Source organism: Bos javanicus, chromosome 29 (assembly GCF_032452875.1).
Source record: "Bos javanicus breed banteng chromosome 29, ARS-OSU_banteng_1.0, whole genome shotgun sequence".
Lineage (NCBI taxonomy): Eukaryota > Metazoa > Chordata > Mammalia > Artiodactyla > Bovidae > Bos > Bos javanicus.
In genome coordinates this window covers 48,897,097-48,915,890 of record NC_083896.1, presented here as the reverse complement: position 1 = coordinate 48,915,890, position 18,794 = coordinate 48,897,097, and the positions used below count along the sequence as shown (strand labels likewise).

Here is an 18,794-nt window from a genome sequence, read left to right as displayed (position 1 = left end):
AACAGATGACTAATAAGGACCTACGGTGTAACACAAGGAACTCTACTCAGTGCTCTGTAATGATCTATGTGGGAAAATAATCTAAAAAAGAGTGGATACAGGATTTCCCTGGTGGTACACTGGATAAGAACTAAGTCTGCAAACGAATGGGACACAGGTTCAATCCTGGCCCGGGAAGATCCCACATGCCCTAGGATAACTAAGCCCATGTAGCACAACTTCTGAAGCCCGTGTGCCCTAGAGCCTGTGCTCGGCAAGAAGAGACACGACGGCGATGAGAAGCCCGCACTCCACATCTAGAGAGTAGCCCCGCTCTCTGCAACTAGAGAAAGCCCGCGTGCAGCAAAGACGACACAGCACAACCAAAAAATTAAATAAATGATCTTTAAAAAAAAGAGTGGATATATGTGTAACCGATTCACTTTGGTGTACCCCTGAAACTAACACAATACAGTAATTCAACTGTACTCCAATAAAAAGTAAAACAAACACTTTTAGGTTATTCAAATCCGAGGGAAATTAAGCAGCTTATTTTAAAATGTAAACGTCTATGCTGAGTCCAAGGACGGCCTGATGACCTTGGGGAAGGAGACAACGGGGACTCCGGCCCCAAGGAGAAGGCCAGCAGGAAGGCGGCACGGACCCTGGAACAGAGAGACGCCCGGGGGCCGCGGTGCTCACGACAACCCAGGAACACTCAGGGCGGGGAAGACTGGATCCAAAGAACGATGCGGTGTGGTCCGTGTGTGCAGCGGGAAAAACGCCTCCCTCACACCACACGGACACCACTGCGGTCCTGTAAGTGATAAAGAGGAGCTTCCGGCAGCTCATGAGACAGAACACCCTCTCCAGCTGAACAAAGTTTCTCAGTCAGGACAGGAGGAACACCAACCCTGGCAGAAAACAGCCACAAACCTGACTTGTTAAAATGAAGGAACTTTGTCCACAAGAGGCCCAGATACTGGACACAAAGAGCTTGTGTCCCACGTTTATAAACAATTATCAGTGTTTCTAGATAAGCATCACAAATGAGAAAATAAAAACCCAGACAGCCAATATAAAAATGGGCAAGACTTCAGCAGAGACCTGGATGAACCCAGAGATGGTCACATAAAGTGATGTCAGCGAGACAGACAAACACCCCGTGAGATCACTTATCCAAGGATCTAAACTGTGACACAAATGAGCTGACTTTGGAAACAAAGGCAGACCCACAGACTCAAAAACAAACTATGGTTACCAAAGAAGTGGTGGTGAGAGAAGGATAAATTAGGAGTTAGAGATGAACAGATACACACCACCGCATACAAAACAGAAAAACAACAAGGTCTCACTGTATAGCACAAGGAACTACATTTAGTATCCTGTGATAATAACCACAATGGAAAGGGATATGAAAAAGAATATGTGTGTATTCGTTGTTGTCGTTCAGTCGCTCAGTCGTGTCCAACTCTTCAGACCTGTGGACTGCAGCACGCCAGGCTTCCCTGTCCTTCACCATCTCCTGCAACTTGCTCAAACTCGTGTCCATCGAGTCGGCGATGCCATCCAGCCATCTCGTCCTCTGTCCTCCCCTTATTCTCCTGCCCTCAATCTTTCCCAGCATCAGGGTCTTTTCCAAGGAGTCAGGTCTTCTCATCAGGTGGCCAAAGTATTGGGGCTTCAGCTGCAACATCAGTCCTTCCAATGAATATTCAGGACTGATTTCCTTTAGGATTGACTGGTTTGATCTCCTTGCAGACCAGGGGACTCTCAAGAGTCTTCTCCAACACCACAGTTCAAAAGCATCAATTCTTGGGCTCAGCCTTCTTTACGGTCCAACTTTCACATCCATACATGACTATTAGGAAAACCCCAGCTTTGACTAGATATGTGTATACATATATTTATGGCGCTTCCCAGGTGGAGCTGAGTGAGCCAAAGTCGCTCAGCTGTGTCCACCTATGGACTATAAAGTCCACGGAATTCTCTAGGCCAGAATACTGGAGTCGGTAGCCTTTCCCTTCTCCAGTGGATCTTCCTGACCCAGGAATGGAACCGAGGTCTCCTGCATTGCAGGCGGATTCTTTACCAACTGAGCTATGAGGAAGTAGGTGGTAAAGAACCTGCCTGCCAGTGTAGGAGAGATAAGAGACACGGGTTCAATCCCTTGGTTTGGAAGATCCCCTGGAGGAGGGCATGGCAACCGACTCCAATATTCTTGCCTGGGAGAATCCCATGGACAGAGTGGCCTTCAAGCTGCAGTCCATGTGCTCGCAAAGAGTCGGACACAACTGAAGTGACTTAGCATACACACACATGTACATATCTGTGTGTGTGTAACAGAACCACTTTGCACCAATGTAAATCACCAAGACTTCAATTTAAAAAAAGAAAAGGAAAATAGTCTTGCACAGATACTCAGTAGTGGAGCATCAATTCTGTTGGGGGCGTGCACCGAACTCACATTCCTAAGTCCCATCTGAGGTCCCGCCAAGCAGGAACGTGGCCAGGTGTTGGGATGTCAGGAAGGACAGGTCTCACAGGGCGGTCAGTCCCTTCCGCCTGCTACCTGGTCAGCCTGGTGGGCTCACACTGAGCCCACACAGTCAGAACTCATGGGACAAGGACAGGGAAGCCATAACTTGTCCACAAGGATTCTGTTTACTCAACACAGGAGTCTATGAACGATGACCCATGGCCCACAGCCCACTTTTACGAATAAAGTTTACTGACACGTAGCCAAGCACCTCTGATCACAGCCTCTGGCTTCTTTCATTACAGCAGCAGAGATGAGTTGTGACAACAGGGACTTTGGGACCCCCAGAGCCTCAATCTTTGGCCTTTATGAATTTAAGAGATGGAATCAGCCCCTTACCTGACTGTGGATTTATGGCACAAATGGTATTGCTTGTGGCATTGCAGGGCTGAAGGACGGCACTGTCTCCTTCACACCTGAGAGAAGAACAAAGAAACTGTGAGCATCCTTTCCCCTCACTCGGGCCGACCCAAAGAATCTTACTCACCACCCCACCGGTCAGGGGTTAGAAGGACCAACCCAACCTCCTCAGCAGGCCCATGAGGTTTCAGGTCACCAGTGTCTGGCATGTGCCGGGCTATCTGGCCCACACTGGATCAATGAGAAGAAAACTTAGGAATCTCTGATAGATGGGGGAAGTGCCCCCGTCTCTGTCCCCAATAGAGCTGTGTGTGGCCACGGGGACTGGTCCTGACGTGGCCGTACCTCTACCGGGAGGGAAAGCAGCCTGAGAGAAAGCTCGTGGAGAAGGGGACAAGCCAGAGCTGACCGACCCAGACCTGGGGGCAGTCCTTCCTTTGAACTTGGCAGGTTCCTCAGCCAACAGCGCAAGCTGGCCTGGGTTGTATTTAACAATCTACAAATGCAGGTGATTTTACAAGTGGCTTTACCACTGTGAGTGTCTTCCTCAAAGTCTGCCCCAAATCTAAGCCCACCGGAAACCACAGAATGCAACCTGATGTGGAAACAGGGTCTCTGCAGATGTAATCCTTTAAGAGGAGGTCACACCGGATCAGGGCGGGCCTGTCAGTGAGCAGCGTCCTCACAAGAGGGAAGATGTATGCAGACAGAGAGAAGGCCATGTGAAGATGCTGAGGCAGAGCACACGGGAGAACATCCCTGGAAGGCGGAAGCAGAGACGGAAGCGATGCGTCCACAAGCCGAGGAGCGCCAAGGAGTGCCGGCAAAGCTGAGGAAGCGAGAGATTCCTCCCGAGAGCCTATGGAGGGAGCCTGGCCCTGCTGACACCTCGATTTCCGACTTCCGGTCTCCAGAACTGTGAAAGAATACATTCTTCTTGTTTTTCAAAAGCCTCCCGGTCGAGGTGATTTGTAACATCAGGGGCAGAAAACACGCACTGGCCATCCCACCCGGGCCCGGAGCCTGGGGGGCGCCCCCTGCCTACAGGGCCTCCCTCTGGACGTCCTGCGGCTCCACCCTGCGTCCTGCCCTCCCTGCCTCCGCTCTAGGGCCCTGTCTCCTGCAGCCTCTCTGTCCCTCGTGAGCCCATCACTGCATACATGTTGGGGGCTCTCCACCACTGCTGGGGCCCAGGCCTGCAATACGACCCCGCAGACCACAGCGGGGCTCACAGTCACGCACTAATGAGTGAATGAGAGGAGGAAGAAATGGATGAGCAATGACTCCAGTTCACCCCCACACGGAAACTTCCGGGTGACTCGTCTGCCTTAATCCTCAGGGCTCCTCACTGGGGCTGGTGTTACCATTAGCCCCATTACACAGATGGGAAAACAGAGGCTCCGGCCAGGGGGTGGCTGAGTAAGTGACCCGAAACCAAACAGGTGAATGGAGAAGAGAACCCCCGCCCGGGCCTGTTGGCCGGCTCCCACGGCTAGGTGGCACCTTGTACACCGGAAGCAGCTCTCTCTGCAGTCCACGGAGTCACAGTAGAACTTGCCCTGCTGGCACTGACACTCCCGGTCGCTGGTGGCGGAGCAGCGCTTCACCACTTCCTGATCTGCTGAAGGCGGGCCGAGGGTCAGTCACCGGGGCCTGGACTCTGTCCTGCCCCCCGGCCACGTCCAGGCTCAGTCAAAGGCTCAGCACCTGCACCCACCTCCAGACCTCACCCCTGCCGTCTGGGTGTCTGCGGAGGAGCTGTGGGTGCCCCGGCAATCTGGGCTGGAGGCAGAGGGCCACCTGCTCAGACACACCCCAAATCAATGTGTCCACTCGTTTCCCCAGGAAGGTCACAACAGCCCTACTCGGTGTGGACGGAACACGGTCTCTCCGAGCATCGCTGGAGGGTTCCGCCCTTCCACCTGCGAAGGGCTGGGTCCTGGGGCTGCACCCACACCTCACGTCTATGCAGCTGTTTCCATGGGTTCCAACTCTCTGCCCCCACGTGAATGTCACTCCGCCTCACTGTCTCTGCTGAGTCAAAGACGAGGGGCAGCTAGGGTGCTATCTCGTTTTTTCATCTTCCAAGAAGGAAGCTGTTCCAGCAGGCGTCAGGACAGCAAGTTCATGACGACTCCTGCTGGGATGTGTTTACCGTTTTTTTCTAATGCATTTGTTTTTGGCCGTGCGGCTCTGCCTGCTGTGTGCACACTCTAGTTGTGGCGAGCGGGTGCTACTCTCTGTTGTGGCTTCTCACTCTGGTGACTTCTCTTCCTGCAGGGCACGGGCCCTAGGCTGCGTGGGCACAGTGGTTGTGGCCCACGGGAGTCGCTGCTCGGTGGCATGTGTGATCTTCGAAAAGCAGGGGATGAACCTGCGTGCCCTGCATCAGCAGGTGATTGTTAACCACTGGACCGCCAGGGAAGTCTCTTATTTTTACCTCTTAAAAATAAAACCGTATCAGTTTAAAATCTATGGCAAGATGAATTGATTTATACACTGATACACTGAAATTTTCATTGGGAATGCACAAAATCTAAGCACCATTCCAGGAAAAACTGATCCTTACACAACACCAAATGAGTTCCCTGCTGGTCCAGTGGTTAGGAAGCTTTCACTTCCAGGGCCCAAGTTCAACTCCTGGTCGGGAACTAAGATGTTGCAAGCCACACAGCACGGCCACAGCACAAGAAAGCAAAACGCTGAGCCTTCTGGTTTCCTATATTGTGGTATTTCTCTCTGTATTTATATTTCATTAAAGGTAGTGTTTTCACATATATATTTATACATGCTTTGCTAGATTTATTCCAAAAATCTTTTTTTTTTGCCAATGCAAGTGGGTATTTTTAAATTACACTTCAAGGGTCGGGGCGGGGAGGCTGAAGAGGAAGGGGATATAAACATACACTTAGCTGATTTACATTTTTGTGCAGCAGAAACCAATGCAACGTTACGAAGCAATTACACTCCAATTAAAGATAAATAAATTGGAAAATTACCTATTTAAACAATGTCATCGATACACAGAGATAGAAGAACTTCTGTGTACCGTACTGATACTCAGCAAGTCTGAAACCCTAAAGACTTGCAGCTGCTTCTTCAGGCAACACACACCGCATCGTGACCAACAAGCGCTCCCTGACGACGGCTCCCGCCGCGCTCCTCTGGGACCGTTCACTGCCCTTGGGGAGGTTCCCATGGGCCGGGTCAACAGGGCACGTGAGCGGGACTGCCACCACTTACCCTCTCTGCACTGGGCACACGGCGTGCATTGTGTCTGCTCGTTGGGATGAGCTCTGAAAGTTCCAGACTCGCACTGCGAGCAGGCTCCGATGTGGTGGTCCTGGTTTATGGGTCTGCTTACGTAGTAGCCTGCGTGAGATGGGACACGGAGGGCAGATAGGGACCCCGCCCAGTCTCTGAGGCCTTGGCTGGAGGAGGTCCTGAGTCACCTGGAGACCAGACCCCCCGCACAGTACCCCCAACCCACCCCGGCCTCCTGGGAACAGCTGGACTGACCCCAGGCCACAGGTGTCCGTCCCAGAGACCAGGGACCCACATCACCCCCAGCTTGTACCGATGCCCTGCAATGCGTGGGCGCTGGAGCAAGGTCACAAGACTTCCCTTTGCTCCCTACACGTGGTTCCTGCAGGAGTGCGTGTGAGTGCAGAGATGTGTGCGTATGAACGTCTATAGTGTGTGCACAGGTGGGTGGGCTGGGGAGTGTGGGGAGGGTATGGGGCTACGGGTCCAGGTACCAGGTGCTTGGGCTCTGAACCACGGGCCCCTGGAAGGCACGGCATGTGTGCAGGTGTGTGTGGGGGTTGGGGCGGGATGCCCGTGGTGACGGGCCAGCTGCCCCTCACAGAGGGGGTTGGGGAGGGACTTCACTGATCACATGGGCGTGTGTCTGTGTGTCTGGGCGGGGTTCAGGGTGCTGGTGGCTGCCAAGGACAGACTCTCCCCCATCCCAGACAGGCAGGTTCTTCCCGCAGGCTGCCCCTAGCTCAGCTCAACGTGTCCCCGACCTCCCCTCTCCCAAGCAGAAGTCTTCCCTGGAAAGCTCTGGAAATCACCCCAGACTCACCAGCCGGGCAGAATCTGCTACAGGAAAGGTCGCCTGGAACCTCATATTCGCCTGGGTTACAGGAGGTCTCCCCTGTTGCCACAGCCACCTTCAATGAGAGAGGGGACACGGGCATTTTCAGATGTCTCCGCTCCTGATGGGAGCAGGCACCGACACCCCTGAGCAGGGAGTGTCAGCTCCCCCGGGGTATGGCCTCCCTCGGGAGGGGACGTCGTCGGGCAGGCTCAGGCCGGGGACTTTCCTCGGGCTCCCTGCTGCCCCACTCGCAGTACGGAGCAGGGTTGTGTGGGGAATACGCTCTTTCATCCTCAGATGCGTGTGCATCTGTTGATACCTCCGTGGCTAACGTCTATTCCCTGTGCCTGGTCAGAAGTAGACCTTTTGTGGTCGTGAGCCTTTGGCATTTAGTGAGTCTTTGATTTTCTTCTAGCATACAGTTCATGTTTTCAGCAGGTGCACAAGAGTTTGTCAAGAGAGGACACCGTCTGTGTTGGGAATGGGGATCTGAGCGTCTGTATCTGAATGTGTGCATCATTGTGCCCATGAATGTGCATACGCGCGGACACACCGGAGCCCATCGATCACAAGGTCCCAGTAACTGCAAATCCGCACCGATTTCCTATCCTGCTTGACTTCTGGCTTTGAGGTATACTAAGCTCTCATACCACGTCTGTGGGCTCTAGACTTCACCGTGTAATTACATCATTCTTTGCTTTCTGTACTTTGAGGTGTTACTGTTTACATACGGTTTCACGTCTGTTTCTCTAGGACAGTTGAGCCTCAATTGTTTGCTGAATTCTGTGTTTTTGAACTTGCCTACATGCTGAAATGTGTTCGTTACCCCAATGTCAAGACCCCTGATGCCTTCCTGGACGTGCACAGAAGGGCAAGAGTCTGCCCTCAACACATCCTGGAAACACAGGTCCAGTTCAGGCGCTGCTGCCTTCCTCTGCCAGCTCTCAGTGTAAACTGCAGAATTTCTGCACCTGGTTTTCATGTCTTTGGTTGGTGATTTTGACGTTTAAAATGGTCCCCTAGGGTCCAACGGTTAAGACTTTGCGTTTCCACTACGGGGGGGCGCATGTACTATCCCTGGCCGAGGAACTAAGATCAAGCATGCCGTGTGGCTTGGCAAAAAGGAAAGAAAAGCAAGGTCTCCTGGCCAGTCTCACCTGGTGTTCTGAAGGACAGAAGGCTGGATGTGTCTACATATGTAGACAAAAGGCATCTTAAACTTTGTACAGGCAGCCCATACAGTGCCACTGGCTGTGAGTTCCCAGTTAGTGAATTAAGTATATATTAAATCAGATGTCTTTAAACAGAGACACATGTAAAGCAAGATTATATATTGACAGGTTGGTGAAAATGTGCTGACAGAGGCTCACAGGGCCTGGACCGCGGTCTCCTTTCCGGGTGTGGTCAGTGTGGTTAATTCTGTACTAGAGCGATCCTATCACAGGGGAGGAGTAGAATGCAGGATCCGCGGTTATTTCCTCTGAGGCTTCTCCCTCTGGTCACTGAGTCGTGGACGCTTTCTAGCCTGCACGCTCTCCAATCTGACTGTGACAAGGCTGTGAGTGAGAATACGCCTGGCTCATACCTCTGTGTGTCCGCCTGCACTGCAGGAGGCTGTGTTTCTGCTGTAAGACTGTCTCTTAGGTATAGCTCTGAACAACGCCGCATCGCTAGACTTTTCTAATTCATCCTGATAATTCATAAATGAGTTTAGCCTATTTATATGCACTGGCTTCGTACTCTCAGTCAATTTCTACCATCTCCTTTTCTGTTCCTGATATCACATTTTCTCTGTGTGATTTCTTTTCTCCCTTTCTTTTCCGACTTCTGCTTCCCTTATGCCCTGTCTTCCCAGATCCATTTTTTTTTTTTTGCCCCCAATGGCAAAGACTCTATTTGTATTTTTTTTTCTGATTTATTTTTCACCTTAGTAAAAATGACGCAAAAAGTCACAGAGAAAAAGTATTTGGATAGCTTTTTATCATATATGAAACGAGTTGCCAGTCCAGGTTCGATGCACGATACTGGATGCTTGGGGCTGGTGCACTGGGACGACCCAGAGGGATGGTACGGGGAGGGAGGAGGGAGGAGGGTTCAGGATGCGGAACACACGTATACCTGTGGCGGATTCATGTTGATATATGGCAAAACCAATACAATATTGTAAATTTTAAAAATAATAAAAAATAAATAAAATAAAGAAGAAAATCTAATTTACAAAAAAAGTAAACGATGATTCTTCTCTCAGGCAAGAATCATCAATAAATGCTAACATTCATAAATGAAAGTATGAGAGGAAAGAATAGTTGCATGATTTCAAAGCAATTCCACATAAGATACTTGGTAACAACACAGGGAAGACAGTGACCTCACAGCAAAGAAGCCTGGCGACCACCGCCTGAACTAAGCCGCTAGAGCACAGCACACCACCACCAGGGCAGTATGTTCACTGTAAATGAGAAGCTATGAGATGAACCCCAATTGAGAAACACGCTATTATACGATCGGTCCGTGCCGTTCGACCGTGCTAAGATTACAGAATAAAGAGCTAGTTCCACGGAGGTTAAATATGAGCTCATTCATCTTTTGAAAAATTCAACTCATGCAACGAGCAACTGAACAGAGGGTGCTTTCGGTAAGGACGCACCATTAAACGAGCCGGCGGAGCCTCTCACCAGCTTGGTCACGCAAATTCTCCTGCCGAGGTAGACTCTGCAGTAATGACCCGGCAACAGCGACAGGTCAAGGGAGTCAGAGACAGGACTTCCTCGGCACTCCCAGGCTAAGAGCTGAGCTGCCAATGCGGGCGAGGGGAGTCTGACCCTAGTAGGGGAACGAATCCCACAGGCTGGGAAAGAAAAGAGAGAGAGAGAGAGAGAGAGAGAGGAATAAACAGCCCAAAGGCAGTTAGGACAGGATGCGAAGAAACGCAATCAAGATGAGGAGTGTGTCAAGACGAAGGTTCTCACAAAAGTGAAATTTTACTTTCTGAAGAAATATACTTCGGACTGCTTCAGAGGATAAACCAATTATTTTGAAATTTTTAAGAGATAAATAATCTATGCCTGTTACTCTCAGGGTGGAGGACAAACAAATGGATGTGAGACTTGGACCATAACGAAGAACTGACGCTGTCACGCTGTGGGGCTGGAGACGACTCTTGAGAGGCCCTTGGACAAAAGAGAGAAACCAGTCAATCCTAAAGGAAATCAACCCTGACTACCCTTTGGAAGGACTGTTGTTGAAGCTGAAGATCCAGTACTTTGGCCACCTGACAGCAAGGGCTGATTCACTGGAAAAGACCCTGATGCTGGGAAAGATGGAGGAGAAGGGGACGACAGAGGATGAGATGGTTGGATGGCATCACTGACTCAGTGGCCATGAGTTTGAGCAAACTCCGGGAGATAGTGAAGGACAGGGGAAGCCTCGTGTGCTGCAGTCCGCGGGGTTGCAAAGACTTGGACACGACTTAGCGCCTGAACAAGGACCGAAACTGCTGGAACTGCCAGCGAGGGGGAGCGGACCATTACGTACAGGGGAAGAAATGGATACAGCAGTTTCTTTTCATCTACAGTTCTACCTACCGATTTGTTTAAAAGTTACACAAAATGGGATAAATCCATACAATGGAATACTATGGATGAGCCTTGAAAAACATGAATGACTCTTGAAAATCTCATGCCAAGTAAAAGAAGTCAGTCATAAAGCTCGTGTATTATGTGATTTCATTCATGTGAACCATTTAGAATCGGGAAACTAGGGACAAAGAGTAGGTTAGTGGTTGCTTAGGGCGGAGGGGAGATGGGGAGATGTGGTCAGTCGCTCAGTCGTGCTGGACTCTTTGCGACCCCAAGGACTGTAGCCCGCCAGGCTCCTCTGTCCATGGGATTTCCAGGCAAGAATACTGGAGAGGGTTGCCAAGCCCTTCCCCAGGGGATCTTCCCAACCCAGGGATCGAACTGAGGTTTCCCTCACTGCAGGCGGATTCTTCACCTTCTGAGCCACCAGGGAAACAAAATGGGGAGACAGAGGTTGATAAAAAAAAGGGATTTCTTTGAGGGGAAAAATGTTCTAAAATAGACAGTGGTGATGGTTACACAGATCATGAAAATAGTAAAAAAAAAAAAAAAAAAGTATTTAAAGGGGTGAAATTGTATGACGTGTGCGTTTTATTTCGTTAGTTATTTGGGGCTGCGTTGGGTTCTCCCCGCAGCACGTGGGCTTTCTCTGGTCGATGCCCATGGTGGCTGCTCTCTGGCTGCAGCGCATGGTCGTCCCGCAGCATCGCATGGTCGTCCCGCTGCAGCGGCGTCTCTCATTGCAGAGCACAGGCTCTAGAGCGTGGGCTCAGTAATGTGGCGCTCAGGCTTAGCTTTCCTGTGGCATGTGGAACCTTCCTAGATCAGGGATCGAACAGGTGTTGCCAGGGAAGCCCTGATATGTGCATTATTTGTCAAGAAAGCTGCTTTTTTAAAGTTAAATTAAAAAGGATAAAGAGAGGCTTAGGCAAGACTCAACTCTACTCGAGGACTTCACTGGGAAAAATCTGAAGGTGGTCTGCAGACCCACCAGCACCAGTTCCCCGCCCCCTCCCATTTTCATCAAAAGCATCACAAGGCACTCAAAGAAGCAGCAAAGCACGGCCTGCTCGAAGGAAAAAACAAACCCCATAGAAGCCATTCCTGAGCAAGACCAGAGGGCAGAGTTACTGAACAAAACTCTAAAACTGTCTTAAACATACTTAAGGAGCCAAAGGAACAGGGAGAAAGTCAGCAGAACAATACATGAACAAAAAAAGGAGATCAACAAAAACAGAGGAAGCAGAAAAGGAAGTTACCAAGAAAACCTTGAGTGAAACAGTGCAGCAACTGAAACGGGCAATTCACTAGAGGGATTCGAAAGGATATGTGAGCAGGCAAAGACAGAGTCAGAGAACATTAAGGCAAGACATTTGATAACCAAAAGGAAAAAAGATTCAAAACACCAAACACCACTTAGAGTACCTACAGCCCCCCGTCAGGGGAGCCAACGCACGAGCTGTGAGGCCCCGGTGGAGGAGGGAGGGAGAAAATGGGGGCAGAGACATTATTAGAAGGAATGATGGCCTAAAACAGCCTACATTCGATACAGGATATAAATCTAAGAGGCCAATCAAACTCTCAGTAGGATGCATTCAAAGAGAGTCACATTGAGACGTATAATCAAACTGTCCAAAGACAAAGAAAATTTTGAAATCAGCAAGATAAATGATAGGAATCCTCAATCAGATTACTAGATGTCCCATCAGAAACCACGGCTTCAAGATGGCAATATGCTTGATACATTCAAGATGCTAAAAAAAAACAAACAAAAATATTGTTCCCTGGAATTCTATATCCAGCAATACTGGGAGTTTGCGGATATGCAACCTGCCCTGGAAGAAATGCTAAAGTCAGTCTGGTTGAAACAAAAGGACATTACACAGTAACTCAAGGCCACACGAAAAGAAAAAGGGTAAATGCACAGACATTATAAAAGGCAGTGTTATAATATTGCTGTGTAACTCAACGTTTATTTCCCACACAATTATTTTTTTTGGTGACCCTCATCATTCCTTGCTGTATGTGCATGCCCAACTCTCTGCAACCCTATGAACTGAAGCCCACCAGGCTCCTCTGCCCTTGGTATTTCCAGACAAGAATACTGGAGTGGGTTGCAGTTTCCTCCTCCAAGGGTTCTTCCTGACCCAGGGATCGAACCCAAGTCTCTTGCATCTCTGGCACTGGCAGGCAGATTCTTTACCACTGAGACACCTGGGAAGCCCCACTTTACTACACATTTTAAAGGCAAATGTATAAAGCAATTATTTGTCTATGTTTTAGGCACAGAACATAAATATGTCATTTTGTGACATTAAAAAATTGTTAGCAATCAAAAATAAATTTAGCAAAATTACAGGGTACAAAAGCAACACAAGAAATTAAATGCACTTCAATCCACTGACAGTGAACAACTAAAAGAAATAAACTTAATCCATTTAATGCACTTCAATCCACTGACAGTGAGCAATTAAAAGAAATACACTTAATCCATTTACTGTAGCATCAAAGTAAACACGACGGTGAAAAATGAATAGAAGCAAGGTGAAAGATGTACACAGACAAGTATAAATAGTCCTTAAAGAAAACATAGTAAGTGTAAGGACACCCCGTGTTCATTGGCTGGAAGACTCAGCACTGTGAAGACGTCAGTACCATGCCAAGTGATTGAAAGATTCAACAGAATCCCTTTCAAAATCCCAATGAATGTTTTTTGCACAAAGGAAAATTCACACAGAAATTCATATGGAGTCTCAAGGGACGCAGAATAGCCAAAAGGGTTTTGAAAAAAAAAAAAAAAGAACAACAAAGTTAGAGAACTTACACTTCCTGATTTTGAAACTTACTGCAAAGATACAATGATCAAAACAGTTGTCTAGTTGCTAAGTCATGTCCGCCTCCGCGCCCCCATGGACTGCAGCCTACCAGGCTCCTCTGTCCATGGGATTTACCAGGCAAGGATATTGGAGTGGGTTTCCATTTAGGAACTTGCATAAGACAAGTATCTGGAATAGAACAGAGTCCAAAACAAGCCCTCACGTATGTGGCCAAGTGATTTTTGACAAGAGCGCAAAGACCATTTCATGGGGAAAGAACAGTCTTTCGAGGAAACGGTATTGAGAAAACTAGACATCTGCGTGCAAAAAAAATGCAGCTAGACCCTTGCTGTTATTGTTCGGTTGCTCAGTCAGGCCCGACTCTCTGTGACCCCATGGACTGCAGCACGCCAGGCTTCCCTGTCCTTCACCATCTCCTGGAGCTTGCTCAAATTCATGTTCATTGAGTCAGTGATGCGACCCCATGGACTATGCAGCCCATGGAATTCTCCAGGTCAGAATACTGGAGTGGGTAGTCTTTCCCTTCTCCAGGGGACCTTCCCAACTCAAGAATCAAACCCAGGTCTCCCACCTTGCAGGCAGATTCTTTACCAGCTGAGCCACAAGGGGGAGCACAACCAAAAATAAAATAAAAATTAAAAAAATAAAAGATATCACTATAAGAACTGCTGGGAGAAAACCCAGGAGAAAACAGGAGGCTAAACGCACAGTCACAGAGGGACAAAGTGATCAACTGGATTTCATCAAAACAGAGAATTTCTACAAAAGATACGGTTAGGAGAATGACGAGACCAGCCACAAATTTGGACAAAACCTTCTAAAAGGGTCTATCTGATCAAAGATTTATATCCAAAGCACATGAAGAATACTTAAAACTAAAAAATCAGAAAGAAAAAAAAAACTTAATGAGCAAAAGATTAAAACAGATACTTCACCAAGAAAGATTTATGCCTGGCCAAGAGGCAGAAGAAAAGGCACCGAAGCATCTTCCCTGGGGCCAAAGCACAACGAAGTCAGCGTGAGCTTTTAAAACTTAAAACGACTTGGACCGCGTCCAGTGCTGAGGCCGCGGCTGGCCGGCAAGGTGCGGTCAGTTTCCGCTGCCTCACCGCCGCCCGCCCCCACCTCCTCACCCCCCGCACCCGCGCGCTCATCTCCGCCGGGCTCCCCTCCCCGCGCCGCCCCTTCTCCTCCAGCTCCCCCGTTCCCATCTCCGCCGGTCTCCTGCGCGCCGTTCGTCGCCCCACCGCCCCGCGCCCACTCGCCGGCCCCCACCCCGCCCTTTCTCCGCCTGCCCCCGCAGCGCTCCCCGGCAGGCAGAGGGGGTGCAGCAGGCTGGACCCCGCATGGGGCTCAGGATGGGGAAGATTCCCCGCTGGGTATTGGGTTTCCTTTATGAGGAAACTCACGCTTCGTCCAAGTTTTTCTCTAGGGTCCCCCTGCCGGTGCCAGCCTCACTTGGGCGCGCGCCCCGGCACACCGTCCTCCCCGCATCCCCGGGTCTCCCCACCCCGAGCCCCGCCGCGCAGGCCCCGGGCCCCGCCATTGCCGTCCCACCTCAATCAGGATCCAGCACAAGAACACAGCGCGCATCCCGGGCATTGTGACGCTGCCGAGGAAGTGCGCGACCAATTGAAGGCAGACCTGGGCACCGCCCCCTCCGGCGCGTGACACCGCCGCGCCCAATCGCGAGCGGGGTTCCGGTTTGCGGAGTCCTCCAGAACCTCCCGGAGAAGGAAATGGCAACCCACTCCAGTGTTGTTGCCTGGAGAATCCCAGGGACGGGGGAGCCTGGTGGACTTCCATTTCTGGGGTCGCAGAGAGTCGGAGACGACTGAGGCGACTTAGCAGCAGCAGCAGCAGCAGCAGCAGAGAACTGCCCTTTCTGCTTCTCGCCAAGCCCAGCGATAGCGACGCGGGGGTGGGATGAGGGGCGCGCGGGTGGGGTGAGGGTCACGTACATCGGCCCTTCTCTTCCCTGCCCGCGCCACCAACCCCCGTTTGCACACCCCGGGGACCCAGGCCCCAGCCCCCAGCCCCGCCCAGGCGGTCCCCGCGGCGCGCGCGCCCTCGGGCCCAGATGCCCCAGGGGCTCCGGCGAGTGCCCGGAGGCTGCTGCAAACCTCACGTGTCTCCCCTCCCTCCTCGACCCCCCGGATCCTCCGAGCTGCAGGTTAGAGCCACGTGGGTGGGATGCCCTCCAATGGATGAGAGGATTCGAGGGGGTGAGCCCCCTCCTTCCTGCGGAGAGCAGGGTAGAGCCCAGCACATCAACAGGGGGCGCCAGGCCCCTTCACTCCTGCACCTCCTCCAGCGTCCCGCGCCCCACCCCCGCCTAGAATCCCATGCTCCAGGAGGGGCCGGCCAGCTGTTGAGCCTCTGAGCCCTGAACGGACCGGATCGCGTCTGCTAGAAAGTCTTTCTACTAGAAGTTGCTGTCACTTCCCCAAAGGTGACAAGGTGAGGGGACAGTCACAGTGTAAGTTCCTCCTGCTGCTCTGGGGAACCTAGAGGGCAGGGTGTGGCCCTGGCCCCAGGCCCTCTTGAGTTTCCACCCTCCCTGACCAGACCGCCATTCCATCCTCTTCCTGCCCAGCTGCCCTGGGAGGCAGGCCAGCCACTGTCGATGGGCCAGGAAGGGGGTGCTGAGTGGGGTGGGGGGTGCAAAGCACAGCTCTGAACCCCACATCATTCTAGATTTTTCACCACCAGCATCTGGATGCCCAAGAGTTGACCTGATGGACCCAGAGACCAAGTCCAGGTCCTCACTGCTTGGAGGAGCTGCCTGACACAGGAGCGTGTCGTAACCATCTGTCTGGGCACTGGCCACCTGCTCCCCTAAGACTATGCCCACCCAGCTTTCCTGTCATTTTTCATTGTTGATTTAGACGAGTTCTCGGCCTCCCAAGGATGGGAAGAGAATTCTGGAGGAGACTCCGAGGCTGCAGGGGGTGGGGGGTGGAGGGGCTGGTGGGTCAGGCTGCACTCAGGTGGCCCAGTCTGCCCTGAAAGGTCCAGGATGCAAGACAGGTGACACAGGGCACCGCGTAGAGAACAGGTAGAGGACATGGTGCCTGGGGGTGGGTCTGTTCTAGGAAGGCCTTAGGGTCCTGCTTGGTTATAGTTCCAACTCCGTGACATTCTGAGAAAAAGCAAAATGATGGAGCCCGTAAAAGGATCAGTGGTTACTGGGGGTTGGGGGGAGAGGGAGGGATGGATAAGTGAATTAATGTATTTACATATAACCCTAAGAGACCTTCGGATGGTGAATCATTCTGTGACCCTGTAAATGTAGAAACGTGGCCTAAGCATTTGTCTAAACCTGTAGAATGTACAACACAATGGGTATGCCCTAATGTACACTAAGGACTTGGTGTGCACGCGTGCTCTGGCTGTGTCCCCATGGAGGCCAGGCGCCCAGTGTACATGTGGATTCCTACCTCACGTCTTAGGGGCTCAGCCACCCTGGCGGCTCAGCTGGTGAAGAATCCGCCTGCGATGTGGGAGACCTGGGTTTGATCCCTGGGTTGGGAAGATCCCCTGGAGAAGGGAAAGGCTACCCACTCCAGCATTCTGGCCTGCAGCATTCCATGGACTATACAGTCCATGGGGTCACAAAGAGTTGGGCACGACTGGGCAACTTTCACACTCACCTCATACAGTACACGGAAGGGAAGTCCATGTGCATCGAACATGCAAATGAAAACCAAAAACCAAAGAGCTGGGTAGGAAGACGCAGGTCAGCGCTGCGGACCTGTGGCGGGGGCGTGTGAAGCGCTTCTCAAACAAGACACAAAACCTACGGCTGGTGAGTCTCAAACCTGATGCACCCGATTCCACTGACACCAAGATTTCTGTTCACAAAAGGACACCACAGACAAAGTCACAGGGGCCAGCAGATGGAGGGGAGCTTGCACAGTGTCACAGTGAGTGGTTCCAGAACATGTCACCCTTGTCTGAGTGGCTTCAAACTGCAGCAACTTATTCCCAAGAGAGGAGAGACAGGCACAGATACACAGAGTAGGAGGACATGGGACGACCGCGACAGAGACTGGAGGGATAGGTTTACCAGCCAAGGGCCACCAGCGACCACTGGAAGCTGGGAGAGGGCAGGAAGGACCCTCTGGGCGCCTTGGAGGGACCAGGCCTGTGAATCTCGATCTCAGACTCCCGGCCCCCAGGTGGTAAGACAGTGTGTGTCTGTGGTTTTAAGCAGCCAAGGACAGGGACCCACCCCTCTGCCCCCCGGTCCTGGCAGAGCGAGGACACCAAGCAGGGCTGGCGGAGCGACACTGCCTGAGCCCCACTGTGGGGACCGCCAGGAGCACACGCGGCCTCCGGGCCAGGCTCTGCTGCTCCCCAGAGGTGGGCGCGGCCAGCACAGGGGACCTCGGGGCACGCAGGGTCCCCCCTGAAATCAGGGTTTGGATATCCGCAGGGGTTTCCCTGCGCTTTCCCTCTTGATTCAGCGGGAGCCATGGGCCCTGAGTTGGAGAAATCTTTGATTCAGTTAAAAGATTTGGGACAGACGCTGTTGTCGTCTCTCTTAACTTCCACACTCACAACCGTCCTACCTGTTCCAGATCTGCGGGGAGCTTGGCCGTCTCCGCGGGTCCAGCGGGGGCAGGGGGGTCGGGCTGTGGGGACCACTCCGGGGCCCGGGCTCCTTCACCTGCCACAGCCTGTGGGCTGTTGACATCTGCCAGGCTCTGCAGGGCCCTGGTGATGGCAGGGGCCTCAGTCGGGATGTCCACGGTGTGTTCGGGCTGGTTTAGATTTCCCCTCGCAGGTACTGAAGACTCTGCGCTTTCGTCCTGATTTGAGGGCATGCTGGATACTGAGTTTTGAGGCAGCTAAAAACACAAGAAAATATTTTAACAGGTGTGATTTAGCAGGTGTCCCCCGACCCCGGGGAGAAGAGAGTCCCAAGGAGGCTCAGGCAGGGCAGGTTTGCAGAGAATGAAGCAGGGCCGATGGGTCGGGTCTGGTCGCAGCTCTGCCCTGATCCAGTGTTCGGGTGCCTTTGCCAGGACACAGAGCGTTTGGGTGGCTTGGGTGCCCGTTGTGAACTGAATCAAAGATTTCTCCAACTCAGGGCCCATGGCTCCCGCTGAATCAAGAGGAGGGAAAGCGCAGGCATTGGAAGGCTCCATGGGGGCCAGGGGAGGGGAGCTGGGGCTACCTGCATGGAGCTCGGGCTGAGGGAGGAGGCACACCCCCGGCCTGGGACCATGCTCACCATCTCCACGCATTCAGCGTCTCCTGTGAAGACAGGCAGCAGATGTGCTGTTAGCCAGGGGCAAGAGGTTCTACTCTAGTCCCCAGGGCTCCTGCACCGCTGGCGTGCCCTGCGTCCCTCCCCCGGCCCAGGGATCCTGTCAGGGACGCCCAGGAGTGAG

The 18,794-nt window shown here is 51.9% G+C and overlaps 1 protein-coding gene across 3 annotated transcripts in view; it reads right to left on the bottom strand.

The window, feature by feature from the left end:
* LOC133241599 (tumor necrosis factor receptor superfamily member 26-like) overlaps positions 1-18,579 on the bottom strand; it is a 28,448-nt gene extending 9,869 nt beyond the window's left edge. Inside the window, exons 1-5 of one of the 3 annotated variants that reach the window (XM_061407341.1) lie at positions 17,970-18,579; positions 6,966-7,053; positions 6,122-6,250; positions 4,382-4,499; positions 2,858-2,934 (exon numbers count right to left, since the gene is read on the bottom strand). In XM_061407341.1, coding sequence (XP_061263325.1) covers positions 2,858-2,934; positions 4,382-4,499; positions 6,122-6,250; positions 6,966-7,053; positions 17,970-18,224 — 667 coding nt within the window. In that variant the 5' untranslated portion in view covers positions 18,225-18,579. Of the gene's footprint in view, positions 1-2,857; positions 2,935-4,381; positions 4,500-6,121; positions 6,251-6,965; positions 7,054-14,952; positions 15,059-17,969 lie in introns of those variants that run through there. The other 2 variants (XM_061407342.1, XM_061407343.1) reach the window with 2 other exon arrangements.
* Positions 18,580-18,794: the final 215 nt, after the last annotated feature.